Genomic DNA, 16085 nt, shown 5'->3' with positions numbered 1-16085 from the left:
TATACTTGGGAGTAAGCAAGTATAATCTTTCTTACCAGGATGCAAAAGTCTCCAAATATCTTTCAGCGAATACTCTAAAAATATATCTTAAAACAGTGTTTCCCATATTATGTTAAAGGGGGTCTAGAACTGTCTACGGCAGCATTGAGTACACAATTAAAATCATCACCACCAATGAGGAGAAGTGGAAAATTCCAAAAGTCAGAGTATCAGAAATAAACTGTAAATTGTCGTTGTTGAGAGCTCATAAATCGACAACACAAAATTTCCCACCGCCTGTTTCCAAATCCAAGAGAACAGATCTCTCTAGAGCACTGTTTGAACTTCTGGGTGACATAGAAGGGCTCTACCACTGCTTCTACTGCTGCTCCTCTGGCCCCCTGGTCTCCTGCAGTGATTCTGCAGGAAATGGGCAATTAATTCCTTGGGAAGGACCAGATTTTGCAGACTTTTCAATGGCCATGGAATCATGGGCGACCAGAGGCCCTGATAATAATCTATTCACAATTTAAAATCATAAAATCAGGTACCATTAACAATATAAGAGAACACAAATCACAATATGTCAGGAGTCGGGTGGCACCTTATAGACTAAGCAATTTATTGACGCATAAGCTTTTGAGGACAGTGTCCACTTTATTAGATGCATGTACAGGAGATGGGCAAAATATAATACAGAACAGAGAGAAGGCATTAGATTAGGCAGATCAAGGTGTGGAGAGAGTGTTAATAGCATTATAGTATAGCCTACTATTTGATATATCTAGTAGGCTATACTATAATGCTATTAATCACAATATGATATAACTCATATAATTAAGGTGCATAAGTCTGGACAAAAAACAGGCCTTCAAAACATGGTTTAAGGGGAATTAGAAATTCATCATGGTACCGGTAGTTATTCTTCAAACATAATCTTATCAGTACTCACAGAGATTAATTGAATTCTTTAATGGCGAAGGGAATTTCCAGAGAAGGCCAAAGGATCTGCCGTAATGTAGTTAGTGTCCATGCCTCCTCCTAGGTGCCACTTGGCAAACACTTCAGAGTATTCTATTGCCACTCCAGCATCCATGGTCATAGATGGTCCAGCTGGACTGAAATGACAAGCAAGCCTGTAGGAATTCGCAAGACTCACTTCAAGTCTTTCCCTCTGACTCACACTGCAGAATCACGGTTTTTGGAATCTGGGAAACCACCTGGGGGGGACTCTAGACTGGACAAGGGTTGGTCTTCCGCCTAGCCAGCCCTCCTTCCTGTAGGTTGAGCCCTTGTGTTCTGGGGGCCAGTAGGTCTTTGCAGCGGCAGTGCATGATAAAGAGTCCGTACAAGCTGGAACAAGACAAAGAAGGCTGGACGAGGCAAGGCCGGGCAGGCAGGCCGAGGCAAGGCTTGGACAGGAAGGATGAGGCAAAGCTTGGCAGGCACGACCAGACAGGCACAGTTGGACAGGCAGGCCAAGGCAAGGCTAGACTGGGTTTTGGGCAGGACCTGGAACTAGAGAAATACACCGACTGAGGTAAGGCAAGGCAAAGACAGGACACAGGTACAGACAAGATTGGAAGGGCACGACAAGACCAAACTCTACAGACTAGGGCAGGACTTAGTCAAGGCAGACATGGATAACATAGGACAGAGAACATATAAGCCCAAAGGCAACAAGGCTAAAGGCCCAAAGGCCACTAGGATATGTAGAGAAGCCCGGAAGCCACAAGGCAAGGGTAGGCTTAGAGTAGTCCACGGAGCAAGAACAGGGAAAGGCCTAGATAGGATGTAAGGTAGGGTAAGGCCTGAATAGGCCACAGAGCAAGGTAATAGGAATAAGAAGGCCAGAAGGCCACAAGGCTGGATAAGGGCAAGAAAGCATGAAGGCCACAAGGCTAGGCAAGGAATAGAGCAAGAAGGCCACAAGGCAAGGCAAGGAACAAGCCAGGTCCAGAGCTAAAGGTGACACCATGAGAAGACAATGGAAAACAGGCAGAACTGGTTTACATAGGGCTGGAGCTTGGATGTAGGATGATAAATGAGAAGGAACTTGGCAAGGCTAGTGGTGAGGCTTTCTGAGGGCCTCTGCAGGCAAGGAGGAGTCATGGCAGGTATGGAGTGGCTGCGTAACAGTCGAATCTGTGACATAGTGCAAGTCTAACCTCTCTACTCCCACTCAGAGCTCAGACTTAGAGTTACACAAGGCCCACTCTGCCAAAATTTCATCTCTCCTCACACTTACTTTACAGGATGAGGCAAAACAAGGTCATTCTGTTCTGCACAGGGGCGGATTGGCCTATCAGAGGATCGGGCATCCCCCGGTGGGCCGATTGCTCCAGTCATGTGGTCTGCCATGCGCGGCCATGACAGAGCCGCGCTCGGCAGACCACGTGACGTGGCCTGGGCCAGCCTGGTCGGCGAATACCCGGGCCGGTCCGACATCGTGAGTCCGCCGCTGGTTCTGCAACTCCAAGATCCCAAATGACCAACAGTAGAGGTGAAGTGAGAAACTGAGAGAACACATTACTAAGGGCAAAGGGACCAAAATGTAGGGCCTGGACCACAATGAAATAAAAACTGCAGAGAACAGCAAAAATGTTAGTAAAATGGAGAGGGAATTTACAACAATATAAAAAACAGGCACTACAATTTGGTATCATCTTCATGTTGGTCCAATACGTCACTGGGAGTCATTGCTATGACTGAGTGAAATTACAGGACAGTCAGTCCTTATCTACGCGCCTATTAGTGTGGTCAACGTCTGAATTCTAACATGCCACAGGGTCTGCAGATTAAGTATTTTTTTCTATGGGGTGTGACGTGGAGAATTTGCTAATCTGTGTTTGCACAGAAGGAAAGTTTGTGACATCTACTGAACTGTCCATTGAAGCTCACGAACCTGAAGCTTCCATTCATCCAACGCTGTTTTTTGCACTTTTTAGAATGCATAAAAAAATGATTTAAAAAAAGGAGGATTTTCTGACTTATGATTTTGCAAAATAACCAAATCAAAGGCAATTTTGCTCTCGACTGTGCAATCTGAAGTATGTTTCCTCCTGAATAATAAAAAAAAGGTTTGTGAGCGGTGTGTGGTTTAAGTGTTGTGGTTCGGTAACTCTTCTTTGACTTTCAGTTCTGACCGCGTTCCCTTTTGCCTCCGTTTTTTGCTGAGTTTCCAACATAAGTTATGCCAGACCCGTGGGAGTCCAGTTTTCGCCAGGACCAACCGAGCTGCTCCTGAAGGGCAAGTGAGACTTTTGTGAAGCGATAACGGAGCACCCGGTCTCCCTTATCGTGCGGCAGCAGGGAGCGGGGGCAGAGTTTGCTGCAGAGGAAAACCAATGCTTTCCTGATCTCGTTAAAACCGAAGGCTTCTCAGCCATTAGGTAACTGTGAGGCAGCACTAGCGAGTCAGCCACAAAATGCTGTGACCCCCCAGTTCCGCACGTCAGCATCCTGCCTTCACCTGAGAGAAGATTCAGCATCTCAGCGAGGAGCTCGTACAGCCAGGTTCAGTCTCACGGTTTCTGGGGCCTCGGAGAGTCCTGCAGGCTGAAACAATGATTTATCTGCTCATCCTCCTGAGCAGCATTTGGGGTAAGTGTCCTTTCTCTATAAAAAGGAAGGGATTAGGCCTCTCTAAAGGGACCTTGGTGCCACCATTCCTGCAGGCTGTAGCTCAGGCTGGAGGTAGTCCAGAGGAAGGCTACCAAATGATGCAGAGTCTGCATCCAAAGCCAAATGCGATGAGGCCTGAGCACCTCCATATGGATATATACCCTAGAGGGCAGGAAAGATAGGGGAGATGTATTTATTTCGCTTTTCTTCGTATAATAAAACTGTGACTGTAGGAGCTGCTTACTACAGAATGCACGGTGATCAAGCTCCCTTCCCCTTTCCTTCCCCACTTTGTCTGACCATACGAGGAGAGACGGGGGGGGCTTTTCAAAGATGCTCCCCTACCTACCGTCACACCCCCCCCCCGCCCCTCGGCCTAGGACATCAAAGTGCGAGGGACTCTTCCCTGAGGCGGCTTGCATGCATTCATCCCCAGGGAGAAGTGAGAAGAAGACCAGTGGTGCCCCCTCAGGCGTATCCACGACCATCTCGATGAGATTGTCAAGGGACAAGAGGCATGTAAAGGTGCAAGCCAGGTAGGAACTAAAGGAAAGAGAAGAGTATGCAGTCATTGCAGTATAGGTCTGCAAACTGAGGCGTGAAGCTAACACAACTAAATTGGGTTAAAATCCTATCCACCAGCTACTGGGAGGAAGTTGCAAAAAAAACTACCTCCATGCTTGGCATGGAGAAGTAGCAAAATTATTAATTGGAATTGTCTTTAACATCAGAATAAATTTACTGGTAGCGTAAGGTCAGAAATTAATTGAAGCTCTAAAAGTGTTAAAAGGGCTTTGTGAATATCAAGAGTGGTAAAATACCTGTTATCAACTTTCCATCTTTAACCAGTAAAAGTTGAAGTTGGAAACACACATCAGCTTCCGGCGTAATCATTAGTGCTGTTTACAATTGAATTTCATGTTTGATTAAAACTGGTTTTGACTACTGAACAATACATAGGGCCTAGAAGAGTAAGCTTTCACCCCCCCGATCAGAGACTTCTGGACAATTGGTATAAAGGAACATCAGGAGAGGACTGTATCATCTAACACTGTGTTTGAAGGGTGATTCTTAGGATCCTGCAAGTTGACTAGCCTAGGGGTTACATACAAATATATAAAAAGTACACATTCCCAAAGATAGAGTACTCCAATCACTAAAAACTCAAATTATTATTTTTTTTTACCTTTCTTATCTGTTCTTATTTTTAATCGGTTGGTCCCAGTCTCTTTGTTCCACTTTCCCCTTGTCTGTCTTTTCCTCATTCCTTTTTCAGGGTCTCTTTTCTTTCTGTTTCTTCTCTCTCCTCCTACCTTCTTCTTTTTCTCCCTCAAACACACACATAGGCTCTCTTTCTCACATGTTCTCTCTCATACACACAAGCTCCCTCACACACATACAGGCCTTCACTCCCACACTGTCTTACACAGGCTCTCTCTCTCACAGGCTCCCACTCCTTCCCCCCAACACACAGGCCTTCACTCTCATGCTCTCTCTCAAAGAATCCCTCACATACACACAGGTTCTCTATCATAAACTTACATGCACACACACAAGCTCTCATATGCTCTCTTGCATAGAATATGTCATACATACAGGACCTTACTCCCACACCCACAGGCTCTCACTCTCACATGCTCTCCTCACCCAGGGGCTCTCACTCCCACATATACAGTTTCCCACTCTCACATGCTGTCTCTCACACACAGGTTCCCACTCTCATGCACACACACGTGCTGTCACTCTTATATGTTCTCTCTGGCACCCAGGCTCCCACTCTCACACATACACATACAAGCTCTCATTCTCACATGCTTTCTCTCTCACACAGGCTTCCTCACACAAACAGACTATCATATGTTCTCTCTCATAGGATCCCTTACACACACACAAGCTTCTTCACACACAAACATACAGGGTCTCATGTACTCTCATCAGCTCTCTCACACAAACATACACACATGCTCTCATATGCTTTCTCTCATACTCACACACAGTGACACACACACACACAAGTTCTCACATGCTCCATCACATATTTACATACTCTCTCTCCCTCTCACAGGCTTCTACATGCACACACACACACACACACACACACACACACACACACACACAGGCTCCCATTCTCACATGCTCTCTCTCACAGGCAGGCTCCCATTCACACACACACAAACACACACACTTCACCATTTCTTCTATGCTTCTTTTTGCTGCAGGACATCTTTTCTTGGGCCACCTTGGGATGGGGTCCACAGCAGCCCTGCTAAAGGGCTTATCTTCTCGTGATGGCCACCAGGCAGTGCTGATTGGGTGGGCCTAAGCCCAAAGTAGGTGGGCCACAGCCCAACCAGGCTCACCTGTGGCAATGCCACTGCTTCACTTTCATATAGAAGAATTGAGTAAATGATGCTGTCAAATAATTGTAATGATAGTTTTACTGAGTGCTTGAAACTGATCAGGGGTTTCTTTATTCTATATAAGGCTTTTGTAAATTTAGATGGAGGCCACTGTGCTTTGAGGATCGACATGTTGTATAGAAATGTCAATTTGCCTTGCACCCCCCCCCCCCCATGTAGCTTGGCCTCCTGTTGACATCCCTCCCCCAAAATCCCAGGAGGGGGTCTCACTGTCTGACCTTACTTTGTGTTGTCAGATTCAAGATGGTCCTACAGCTTGGCAGCCCCCCCACAGGACGTGTTCAGGATCCTGGGAGAGTCGGTCATTTTACCTCTCAAGATTCAGGAAGACTTGAAAATTAAATACATCCATTGGGATTTTGAAGAGCTAAGATTTGCTGAAACAAAGGCTGGGGAGATAGTCAAGGGGCATGCTGGCCGCTTTCGAGGGCGTCTGCTGATCCCTGCTGGGAGCAACTCTTTACAAATCCAGAATCTGACAGAGGAAGACAGTGGACTCTACTCAGCTTATGTATTCACAGAACCACATTCAGACGTCATCATATTTGCATGCAACCTTCACGTACTCAGTAAGTCCTGCTGTTATCGCTGAATGATCCCACGAAGAAGCCAAAGCTACCATTTAATGAGCAGAGGCTACATCAGGGAAAAATGAAAATGTTTTGCAACTATATTATTCACTATGAAAAGAAATTTGCAAGAATATCCAATGCAAATTCACCAGGATGACACAAACTAGGCCAGGACTTCCAAACCCAATCCATGGGACAAGCCTAGCTCCTCAGGGTTTCAGGATATCCATAACAAAAATGCATGAGACAGATCTGCATGCACTGCCTGCACGGCAGGCGAGTGTATCTCATGGATATTCATTGTAGATATCCTACAAACCTGACTGGCTAGGGGTTGAGAACCACTGGTCAAAGCAAAACTGGAAGAGTTTTATTTAAAAAAAAATTCAAACATTTCTTTCCTTTCTACCGGGCCGATACAGTACAGTGTGCGCCGATGGAGCGCACTGTTAGCCGGCATTTGGACGTGCGTTTTGGACGCGCTAGCTTTACCCCATATTCAGTAAGGGGTATTAGCGCGTCCAAAATTTGCGTCCAACCCCCCCAAACCTAATAGCGCCCGCAACATGCAAATGCATGTTGATGGCCCTATTAGTTATTCCCGCGCGATTCAGAAAGCAAAATGTGCAGCCAAGCCGCACATTTTGCTTTCAGAAATTAGCGCCTACCCAAAGGAAGGCGCTAATTTCTCCGGGCACCGGGAAAGTGCACAGAAAAGCAGTAAAAACTGCTTTTCTGTGCACCTTCGACTTAATATCATGGCGATATTAAGTCGGAGGTCCCGAAAATTTAAAAAAGTAAAAAATAAAAAAATTTAAAATGGGCCCGCGGCTGGCGGGTCGAAAACCGGACACTCAATTTTGCCAGTGTCCGGTTTCCGAACCCGTGGCTGTCAGCGGGCTTGAGAACCGACGCCGGCAAAATTGAGCATTGGCTGTCAAACCCGCTGACAGCTGCCGCTTCCGTCAAAAAAGAGGCGCTAGGGACGCGGTAGTATCCCTAACGCCTCTTTTTACCGCCGGGCCTAATTTAAATAAATTAAAATACTATATCGCGCACACAGGAGAGTGGCCTGTGTGCATGCTGGGAGAGCGGGCGCTTGCCTGTTCTCCCGCGATTTTACTGTAACGGCCCGTACATTTGTACGTGATTTTAGACCTTCTGAAAGGTGACACAAAAGCAGCAGAGCAACTCTCACACACATAGACCCACACAGACACACCACACACACACTACACACCACACACACACTACACACACTGTTTCAGGTCCACACCGATCACTCACTTCTTATATCGGTATCTGACAAGGCTTACTTTAATACCAGGTAAAAGTAATAATGAATTTATTATTAGCTCATAGGAATAATTTACAAATAACAGTAAATGGTTGAGTGCAGACTATAACAACTACTCAGTTATGCATACATATATACATTATAAAGATTCAGAGCTCATGTTCCTAGCCACAAGGGCTCAAGGGGTCTCTCGGTGCTGCCATCTCTGGGGGTCTGGGTTGATGTTCCAACCATTTTTCGTTTTGCCTGCTTTTGTACTGTTTATGAGAAATCCTATCAGGAGAAGTCCAACACTAGCAGATGCCTAAGGCGGGAATAAGCAAAACAGCTTGAAGCAGGAGGGAGGGTCTTCCTGGTGCCTTTGTTCATGGGCAGGGCCGTAATCAACTGCATCTGCATATGTGAGAGATTTATCCACTATTTATTTATTAAAATATTTATAAATCGCCTATAGTATTCACAGATGTGCTAGGTGGCTTCCAATTAACACAAACATTAGAAAACATGACATAAATACAAAAGAGATGTATATACAATTAAAACAGGACCTCACAATCCAACAAACCCACCTCTTAAATAAATGCTCCCTCAGATAAATAGTCCTTAAGCTGTTTCCCTAAATAACTTGACATCTTGCATGGAGCTAATGTCTGGGGGCATTACATTCCAGCGGGTAGGGCCTAACATCTTGAGTATGAAAATCCTTAAAAGTTGGTACTTCTAAAAGATTATCGTTCGAAGAACGTAACGCCCTAGCCAGGACGTAGGTTGACGAAAGGGCATTCAAATATACTGGACCAAACTTTCGTACACATTTAAAATCCAGAACAAATATCTTAACTTTCAAGTGCTGCTGAACAGGTGATCAATGCAACTGAAATAACAAAGGCGTTATGTGTTGTCCAGGAGGTACTCCCAAAGTCAACTTGGCGGCTGAATTTTGTAACAGAAATGCACCGAACCACTGAAGGACCTTTCCACCAATTCCGATCTCGGACAGCCTGGACAATAAAATCCTATGATTCACTGAGTCAAAAGCCAAACTTATATCAAGAAAAACTCTTATCATTGCACCCCCTGCATCCACGCTCTTTAATAAAAAATTGTTAATAGAGATCAATAAGGTCTCAGTACTACTCTGTGGTCGAAAGCCACATTGATTTTGATGTCCTGTCTTCTGTTATTTTTAATTACTCATTCGATTGTACTATAACAACCTTCTGCAAGACCTTGCCCAACCAAATCAGATTTGAAATGCCTCCCTTCTGCTCTAGATGGTAGCAAGTAGACCTGTTGAACTCTGCAACAAATATTGGGGGGTTTGCGCAAACAGAAAGTACTGATGCAAGCCCTGGGGTATATGCAAGCTGTAATTATGTGGCGGACAAGATGTCGGGGACAGTTCTTTGTGTCTGCACATGTGTTAAGTTAACAGGTTTTGAACTGGCAGACCCAGAACCAGTTTATCTATATGTACATTCTGTCCGTGTGTGGCTCTAAGTTCATCAGCAGTCAGATTCAAGCAAAATAATAGCACAACAGACAGACAGTGCCCTACCACAAAACAGGAACAGCGTGGACAATAGCAGTACAAGTTTCCGAGACACACACACTTCCCCAACACAGAGCAGCAGTTCCTCTATGAAAACTGTTCTATTGAGGTCACAACAGGGACCCTAAAAGAGTTATTAAGGCCAAATCAATTAATCAATGTTAATTTGTTACAGTTTCTTGGAGGATGAAGGTCCAGGAGGGGGGGGGGGGGAGAGTGAGAGGTTAGGTTTAGCTGCCTCAGGGCTGTATGCAGGGCTGGCTTTTTGGTCGGGTGAGTAGGACGGCTGCCCGGGGCGCTGTTTTACAGGTAACACTTCCGGCCCGAGGTCACTACCATGCATGCATGCGCGGCTGAGCAGGGTTCCTTATGCGGCCACCCACGCCGCATCTCAGGTTATGCAGGCCCAGACCCAGCCCGGCCGCAGAGCAGGAGAAGCTGCTGCTGCTGTGCTACCACTGTTCCTTCCCGTCTGTGCCAGCCCTGTACAACTCATGGGCCGTTACTTTCTGTCTGCGGATCTCGTGTGTCATGACCTCAGCATCCCGGAAGGTTTGAAACATGCTTGCAGGGCCGCCACCGATGGAAAGTAACAGCGGCAGGAGCTCTGCTGCTAATCGGGTTCTTGCCCAGGGAGGAGGCAGGTGAAAAGGGCAGATGAGTGGTAGCAGCTGGGCGGGGGGGAGGCAAGAGGAAGGAAGGAAGGGAAAGGTAGGAGGCAGAGGCTAGAAATGGAGGAGGGAGTTAAGAGTCAAGGGGGGGGGGGGGGGAAGAGGCAGAGGAAAGGATGCTGGGGAAGGAGGCAGGGGTGGATTCTGGGGGTAAAAATGTGAGGAGGCGCAGAAGGGAAGAAGGGATCCTGGCCCCTACATCTACCCCATGCTCACTTGTAGAGCAAGTTTGTGTGCACCCCTGTCCCTATTAATCTACACCAAAGACTGGGAGTGGTGAACATTTGGGGGACTGCACAATGGATGATTTTCACCCAGGGCACCATATGCCCCGGAACTGGCCCTGACTGTATGTAAGATGTGAGTAAGCCTGAGCTTTGGGTTGTAATCCCAGCCTTTGGCTTCTCCAATTAGGACCACATGTAATTAGGTAATACTAATTGTTGCTGCTGCAGGTAAAGCACTTTGCATAAAACAAAGTAGAGTTTATTTCGCTTTGGCATCTCCTTGTGTTTCACAGGACGACTGCCGATCCCAGATGTGAAGGCCAACTGCACTGAGACTGTGAATGGAGGATACAATGCCACACTGTACTGCAGCGTGAAGGATGGAGAAGGCCTGATTTATACCTGGAGCAGAGGTCTGCTCGCAACGCCAGCCACAAAGGGACCCACCCTCCATCTCTCCATGACATCCGGGGACAGCAGTCTGTGCTACATCTGTACAGCAGAGAACCGCACCAGTTACAATAACAACTCTGTGGCCATCTCTCCATGGAGACTCTGTGAGTCAGGTAAGTCTGGGCTCACGCACAAAGTCACTTCCTTTCCCATCGCACAAGATTCATCAAGGACAGAAAGTAAAACTCATGTATGGCCCTTGCTTCAGGGGACACAGGGCTAAGTCCATGGACACATTCACACCCTAGGCATGGGTGTGGGGGGAAGCTGAACCTTCAGGGCCCAAGGCTGTAAGGGGAATGCCTCTCTCTCGCTGTCTGGGTATACTCACAGTCTCTGAAATGCTGCAGTGCCTCTGTGCCAGTAACCATTCTGGACACTCGAGCAGGAGGTCCAAAATAAAGTTTGCTGTAGCAAATCTTTATCTGGCACCATCACACATTCTCAAGACTATGTCCCTTCTCCATCCACAGTCAGCAATCTGTTTCTCTGAGTGAGTGTCCCTCAAAGGGACTGGCACTATGATAACTTCTCCACAGAGTTTGGAAGATAGGCTCTTAGCAGAGCGGGTGGGTGCCCTATCCAAAACGGGTCTCCCTTGCCAAGAGGAAGGAAAAGAAATACTCTCAGAGTCCCATCCACTCAGTCCTCTCTTCTCCTGGACAGAGACCCTGATGAGGGTCTCCAGCTGAACTTTTGCACCTCCTACTTCCCTCTCGGATATCGAAGATGGATCTCTCAAATTGAAAGTTTCAAAATGCAGCAAACAGATGAAATCCTCAATCCCAGGCAGGAAGGGTAGGCAAAACTTCCTTTCCAAACAAACGGACACAAAAAAATCTTCTCGAGCACCAGAAATTCTTCTTTTGCGGCGAGTTCCTACTGTCCATTCACACGCTGTAGGATGGAAACGGCAGGTCTTCTTTTCCCTGACCTCCTCCAGGCAGGGGGGATAATAAAACCCTTCCAGAGCCAGGGACAGAGATTCACCACAATCCAAAAAATGAGTCTCTCAAAAACGACTCACACAAACTGAGGCAAGCCCCTCCAGACCAGGTGGGTACTGACCAGGGATGTCTCTCCCCTTTTCCGAGGTATCTGACTGTGGGGCCTAGACTGGGAGACCAGGGAACTCCCGAAAAAAATGAACACTCCTCCTTCTGCACAACACCCCACTACTATATGCACCCACTCGTAGTTAAGCAGGATGGAGTTACCACTCCTGGCATCCTTGGAGGAGGTGCTGGTTAAGAAGGGTAAGCTCCCTACCACGAAGCTGGAGCTAGGGACATTTAGTGGCAACCGTAAAAAAGTCTCGGCCCATATCTTGCCCTGATTCATTCTTTTACATGAGAAGGGTGCATGGGTTCTTGTCCTTTGGGGAAAAGTATAACCTGTTTACCATTAACTGATAAAAATAAGCACCCACCAAAGTATACACAAAACCAGGCATAAAGGATACAGGTCAAACACTTTCCATGCACCACAAATAAATCCTGTGCATAAAAAAGTGCAAACCACACATTTCTCCAGTTTGTGTGAACTATTTGTATGTTTAATTTATATACTTTTTCTTCCTTTCTTTCTGCTTGTTTTTTTAATATTGAGAATTATTCATTATATGAGATTGGGCACAGACCTTTTCACAGAATGCTAGGCTTATCTTATTTCATCACCACATGCTGCAAACCACTGGCGGGGATAGCAAAACAACCCCGTATTTTTACAACATGCACATCAAACTCACTACTGCTGCCGATCAAATAACTTGGGTTTTAACAAGAGTTTAGAACATGAAAACGTATTTCGTGTTAAAGAACGTGTTTATCCTCTAGTAAGGCAAAGGGCTCTTACACGTGCAATTATTAAAAACTCTCCCTTAGGAGACCGGCCATGCGTGGGACTTCGGTTTGATTCCTTGGTCAGGTCTTCCATTCCCTGGGTCGGCCAGCGATGGGGATGCTGCAGAGGCAGCCTTACTGCACCTGGAAGGAGGGAGTCTCAGTCATTGTGCAATGGCGACACCTAGTGGCTGGATTCAGAGTCCATAATTGCGGGGTCCCAGAAGGAGCCCCGGTGCAAGGACCCCGGCTGAGGACTGCCGTTGCACTGACCGGGCTACGTGAGTCGGGAACGAGAAATAGAATAGCAGAGTGGAAGTCCAGGAAGTTGTGAATGAGGGCTCAGGGTAGCAGATCCCAACCCTGGTTCCGATCGAGCCACATTTAGGTTCAGCCTGGGGTCTGCACGTTCCCCTCTCCTAACTCCTGGATCGCAAGAAGGATCTGAGCAGCAGGCTCCGAGGTGGCTCCCCAGCTCCTGGACAGCTAGTCCCACCTTACCTGAGCCTCCTCGTGCACAGGGAAATAATTCCAGGTCCGCATTAATACATCGGCTCTGTGAAACCACTAGGTGTCGCCATTGCACAATGACTGAGAATCCCTCCTTCCAGGTGCAGTGAAGGCTGCCTCTGCAGCATCCCCATCGCTGGCCGACATACATGGCAAACGCGTATTTCCACAACACACTTTACAATCTCTGGACTAAAGAGAGTTATTTATTTTTTTCTTTTCTTTTTTTTTTCAGAAAGCAGCTGGGCGATACCGTACTGCGCGGTGAAAGCGATCCTTACCGCCGCCATCCCGCCAGTTCTGTTAACGCTGATCGCCATCACTCATTTCAGAACCAGACGGGGAAATGCATAACGCCATTACTTTTTCTTACTTGTATTTTAAATAATTCGTTTCAGTAAACAAAGCCATCATTTTTTTCCTAAATGAGCTTCATTGTACGTGATCATTTTGAATTTGGGAACCAATGCGCGAGGACTGCTTGAACCAACCAGAAAGAGAGAGAGAGAGAAGAGCTTTCTGCCTCAGCTGAATCAGGGCTGGTGCTAGCCTCTTTGCTGCCCGGTCCGAACGGTTACTGTGCTGATCACACACACACCCCCCTCCCCTTCTCCCCACCCTATTTATTCGGCCTCTCTCCTGGACCCACCAAAAGAAATCCCAGCTCTCTCCGGTGATCTACACTTTCTAAACTGACACCCCCGCCACTCCCCGGCTCTTCACCACCTCCCATAGCTGGTAGTAGGTGCCTTAAGCCTTGCACACACACAACCACCCCTGCCCCCGCCGCATGCATAGTTAAGAATTATGTATTTATAATAGATCTCAATATACCACCAAGCGGGAAATATATTGAATGATTATCAAAGAGAGGAGTTTGCTTTTGGTTTTGTGATTATTTATAATAGATTTTACATGAAAAAGAACAATCAAAATACAGTCTTCTGAGATAAAAGCATTACTTACTTATATTATATTTACATACACTGCTGTGGTACCAACCAGAATCCCTTCATAAAAGACACTTGGAAACCCATATTATTATTGTGTGTTGGGTGTGTACTTGACCCTCAAAAAGCCAAGAGTAAACTGCATTACAATTACAATATAATAAATCTCCCATACCAAAACAACATCGACTGCCAGCATTCAAACAGTATCAACCTTACCTATGAGAAGGCAACCCTGCAAATACACCAGGCCCTAAAACACCAGTACACCTCCTATTGGGAGAATACCTCTCCTCAGTTGCTCATGCAGAACACAAACAGATCCTCACGAAACACAGAATAGAGCAACCATAAAGTATAAATAGAAATACACAGGCAAAAACTGAACTGGAAACCGTAACAAGTGAGTAAGATCAAACAAGAAACAAAGTTAATAAATCACAAAAAAAAAAAAAATCTCATATGCAAAAATATTTAATTCTTGACACATTTTTTAAAAACAACTGCTAGAACAGCTACTTCAATTAGTATGCAAAAATAAATCCAAAGTAAAAAAAAACCACTTATTGATGTAACATTGAAAAATGTATAGCAGCCAGTAAAAATCAAACAGAGTCAATTGAAAAGTCCAGCAATGATTCGTGCCAAACAGCCTGTTGTGGCTAGCGTCAGTCTCGAGCAAGCACTCGAGGCTTGGCATACCAAGGCTCTCTAGGTGGAAGAGAAGTGAGGTGTGCCCTTGCAGTGGTGAAGACGGTCCAAGTCCCGGCCACTCCGCCGACCTACACGTCCCGGGAGACCACACTAGTATGGTGGTCTCTGAACAGTCCTCCGACCGTTCCCAGCCCTTTCGGACCTGCCGCAGGGAGCAGCAGAGGCGGCAGGCCGGACGGAGGTCAGGTTGGCACAGGACTTGGAGCAAGCACAAAGGAGTTCAGGATGAAGACAGGAACAAGAGGGAAGAGCAGGACCCTCAGGCGCCCTACCAATCCATTGCCAACGGGCGGCCCCAATGGACGGTCACGGACCACACTGTCTCCTTTGCGCCCTACACAGCCAAGAGGCTGGTCGCGGACCACGAGAAGAGCGGGAGAAGCTTGGGAAGTCACTCAGCACAGGGTAGTGGAAACCCCTCGTGTCCTCCAGAGTCGGAACCAGGAATCAGAAGCAAGAGTCTAGGAACTCGGAACAGAAGCAGGAACTCTCGGAGGCATGGGTCCCACATCCTGGACCATCAGGAAGTCCAAGGGAGACACAGCCTAGGTAGACTAGCCCCATTGCCGAAGCAAGGACTGCGTGCAGAGGAAGTCCTTTTATTGGACAGGAACAAGCAACTCCCTGGGAGGAGTTCAGATGAGCCACACCGGGCTGGCCCTATAACTGGAGAGAAGAGCTGCGGGCCGGCCCCTAGGGAGAAGGGCGGGGCCCAAAGCAGGAAGTCCAGGCGGAGACTGAAGCAGGCCTCAGGATGTCGAAGGCCTCCCAGGCCATGGTGCAAGACCTGGGCAACCAGATCAGGCAAGGCCCCAGTTTCGGAGCGGCCTCCAGAGAAAAGTGAGAGGCCTCCTGTAGCTTGGTGCGGAGTTTTGCAGCTCTGCTTTCTGCACAGCCCTGGACACCAGAGCTGTGGGCTCATTGCCTCTCCTGCTGCTCCGTTACATTGCCCATCTACCTCCTCGGTGAATTGTGACTCCTGCCACCTTCCAACGTGCAGGCCCGACCAATGATGCTCCACTTCCTTCTGGGCCTGGCTGCAGATCTTATTCCTTCGTCCAAGGCCACGGGGCCAATGGCAAGTGAAGCGGGGTGGGAGCACGAGGGCCACCGCCCCCAAACCTCCAGAGCCCCAGGCAGCCACCAGGCGCTTCCATGGGCCATAAATCCCAAATAACGAAAAGTAGAGATGAAATGAGAAACCGAGGAAAAGCTTTCAAGAGTGCATTACTGAGGGTCATAGGGAGTAGAGTTTAGGGCCTGGGCGACACTGAA

General features: G+C 47.2%; 1 protein-coding gene across 1 annotated transcript; it reads left to right on the top strand.

The window, feature by feature from the left end:
- Positions 1 to 3350: 3350 nt before the first annotated feature.
- On the top strand, positions 3351 to 13548 carry LOC115078675 (SLAM family member 9-like). The gene is made up of 4 exons (XM_029581634.1): positions 3351 to 3582; positions 6260 to 6592; positions 10636 to 10908; positions 13382 to 13548. Exons 1-4 carry the CDS (start codon positions 3546 to 3548, stop codon positions 13498 to 13500), a joined length of 762 nt encoding a protein of 253 aa, XP_029437494.1. The 5' UTR covers positions 3351 to 3545; the 3' UTR covers positions 13501 to 13548.
- The last annotated feature ends 2537 nt before the right edge of the window (positions 13549 to 16085 follow it).

Source organism: Rhinatrema bivittatum, chromosome 16 (genome assembly GCF_901001135.1).
Source record: "Rhinatrema bivittatum chromosome 16, aRhiBiv1.1, whole genome shotgun sequence".
NCBI classification, from domain to species: Eukaryota; Metazoa; Chordata; class Amphibia; order Gymnophiona; family Rhinatrematidae; genus Rhinatrema; species Rhinatrema bivittatum.
Note: the sequence above shows the minus strand (reverse complement) of the source record. Positions and strands in the feature narration are given on the sequence as shown.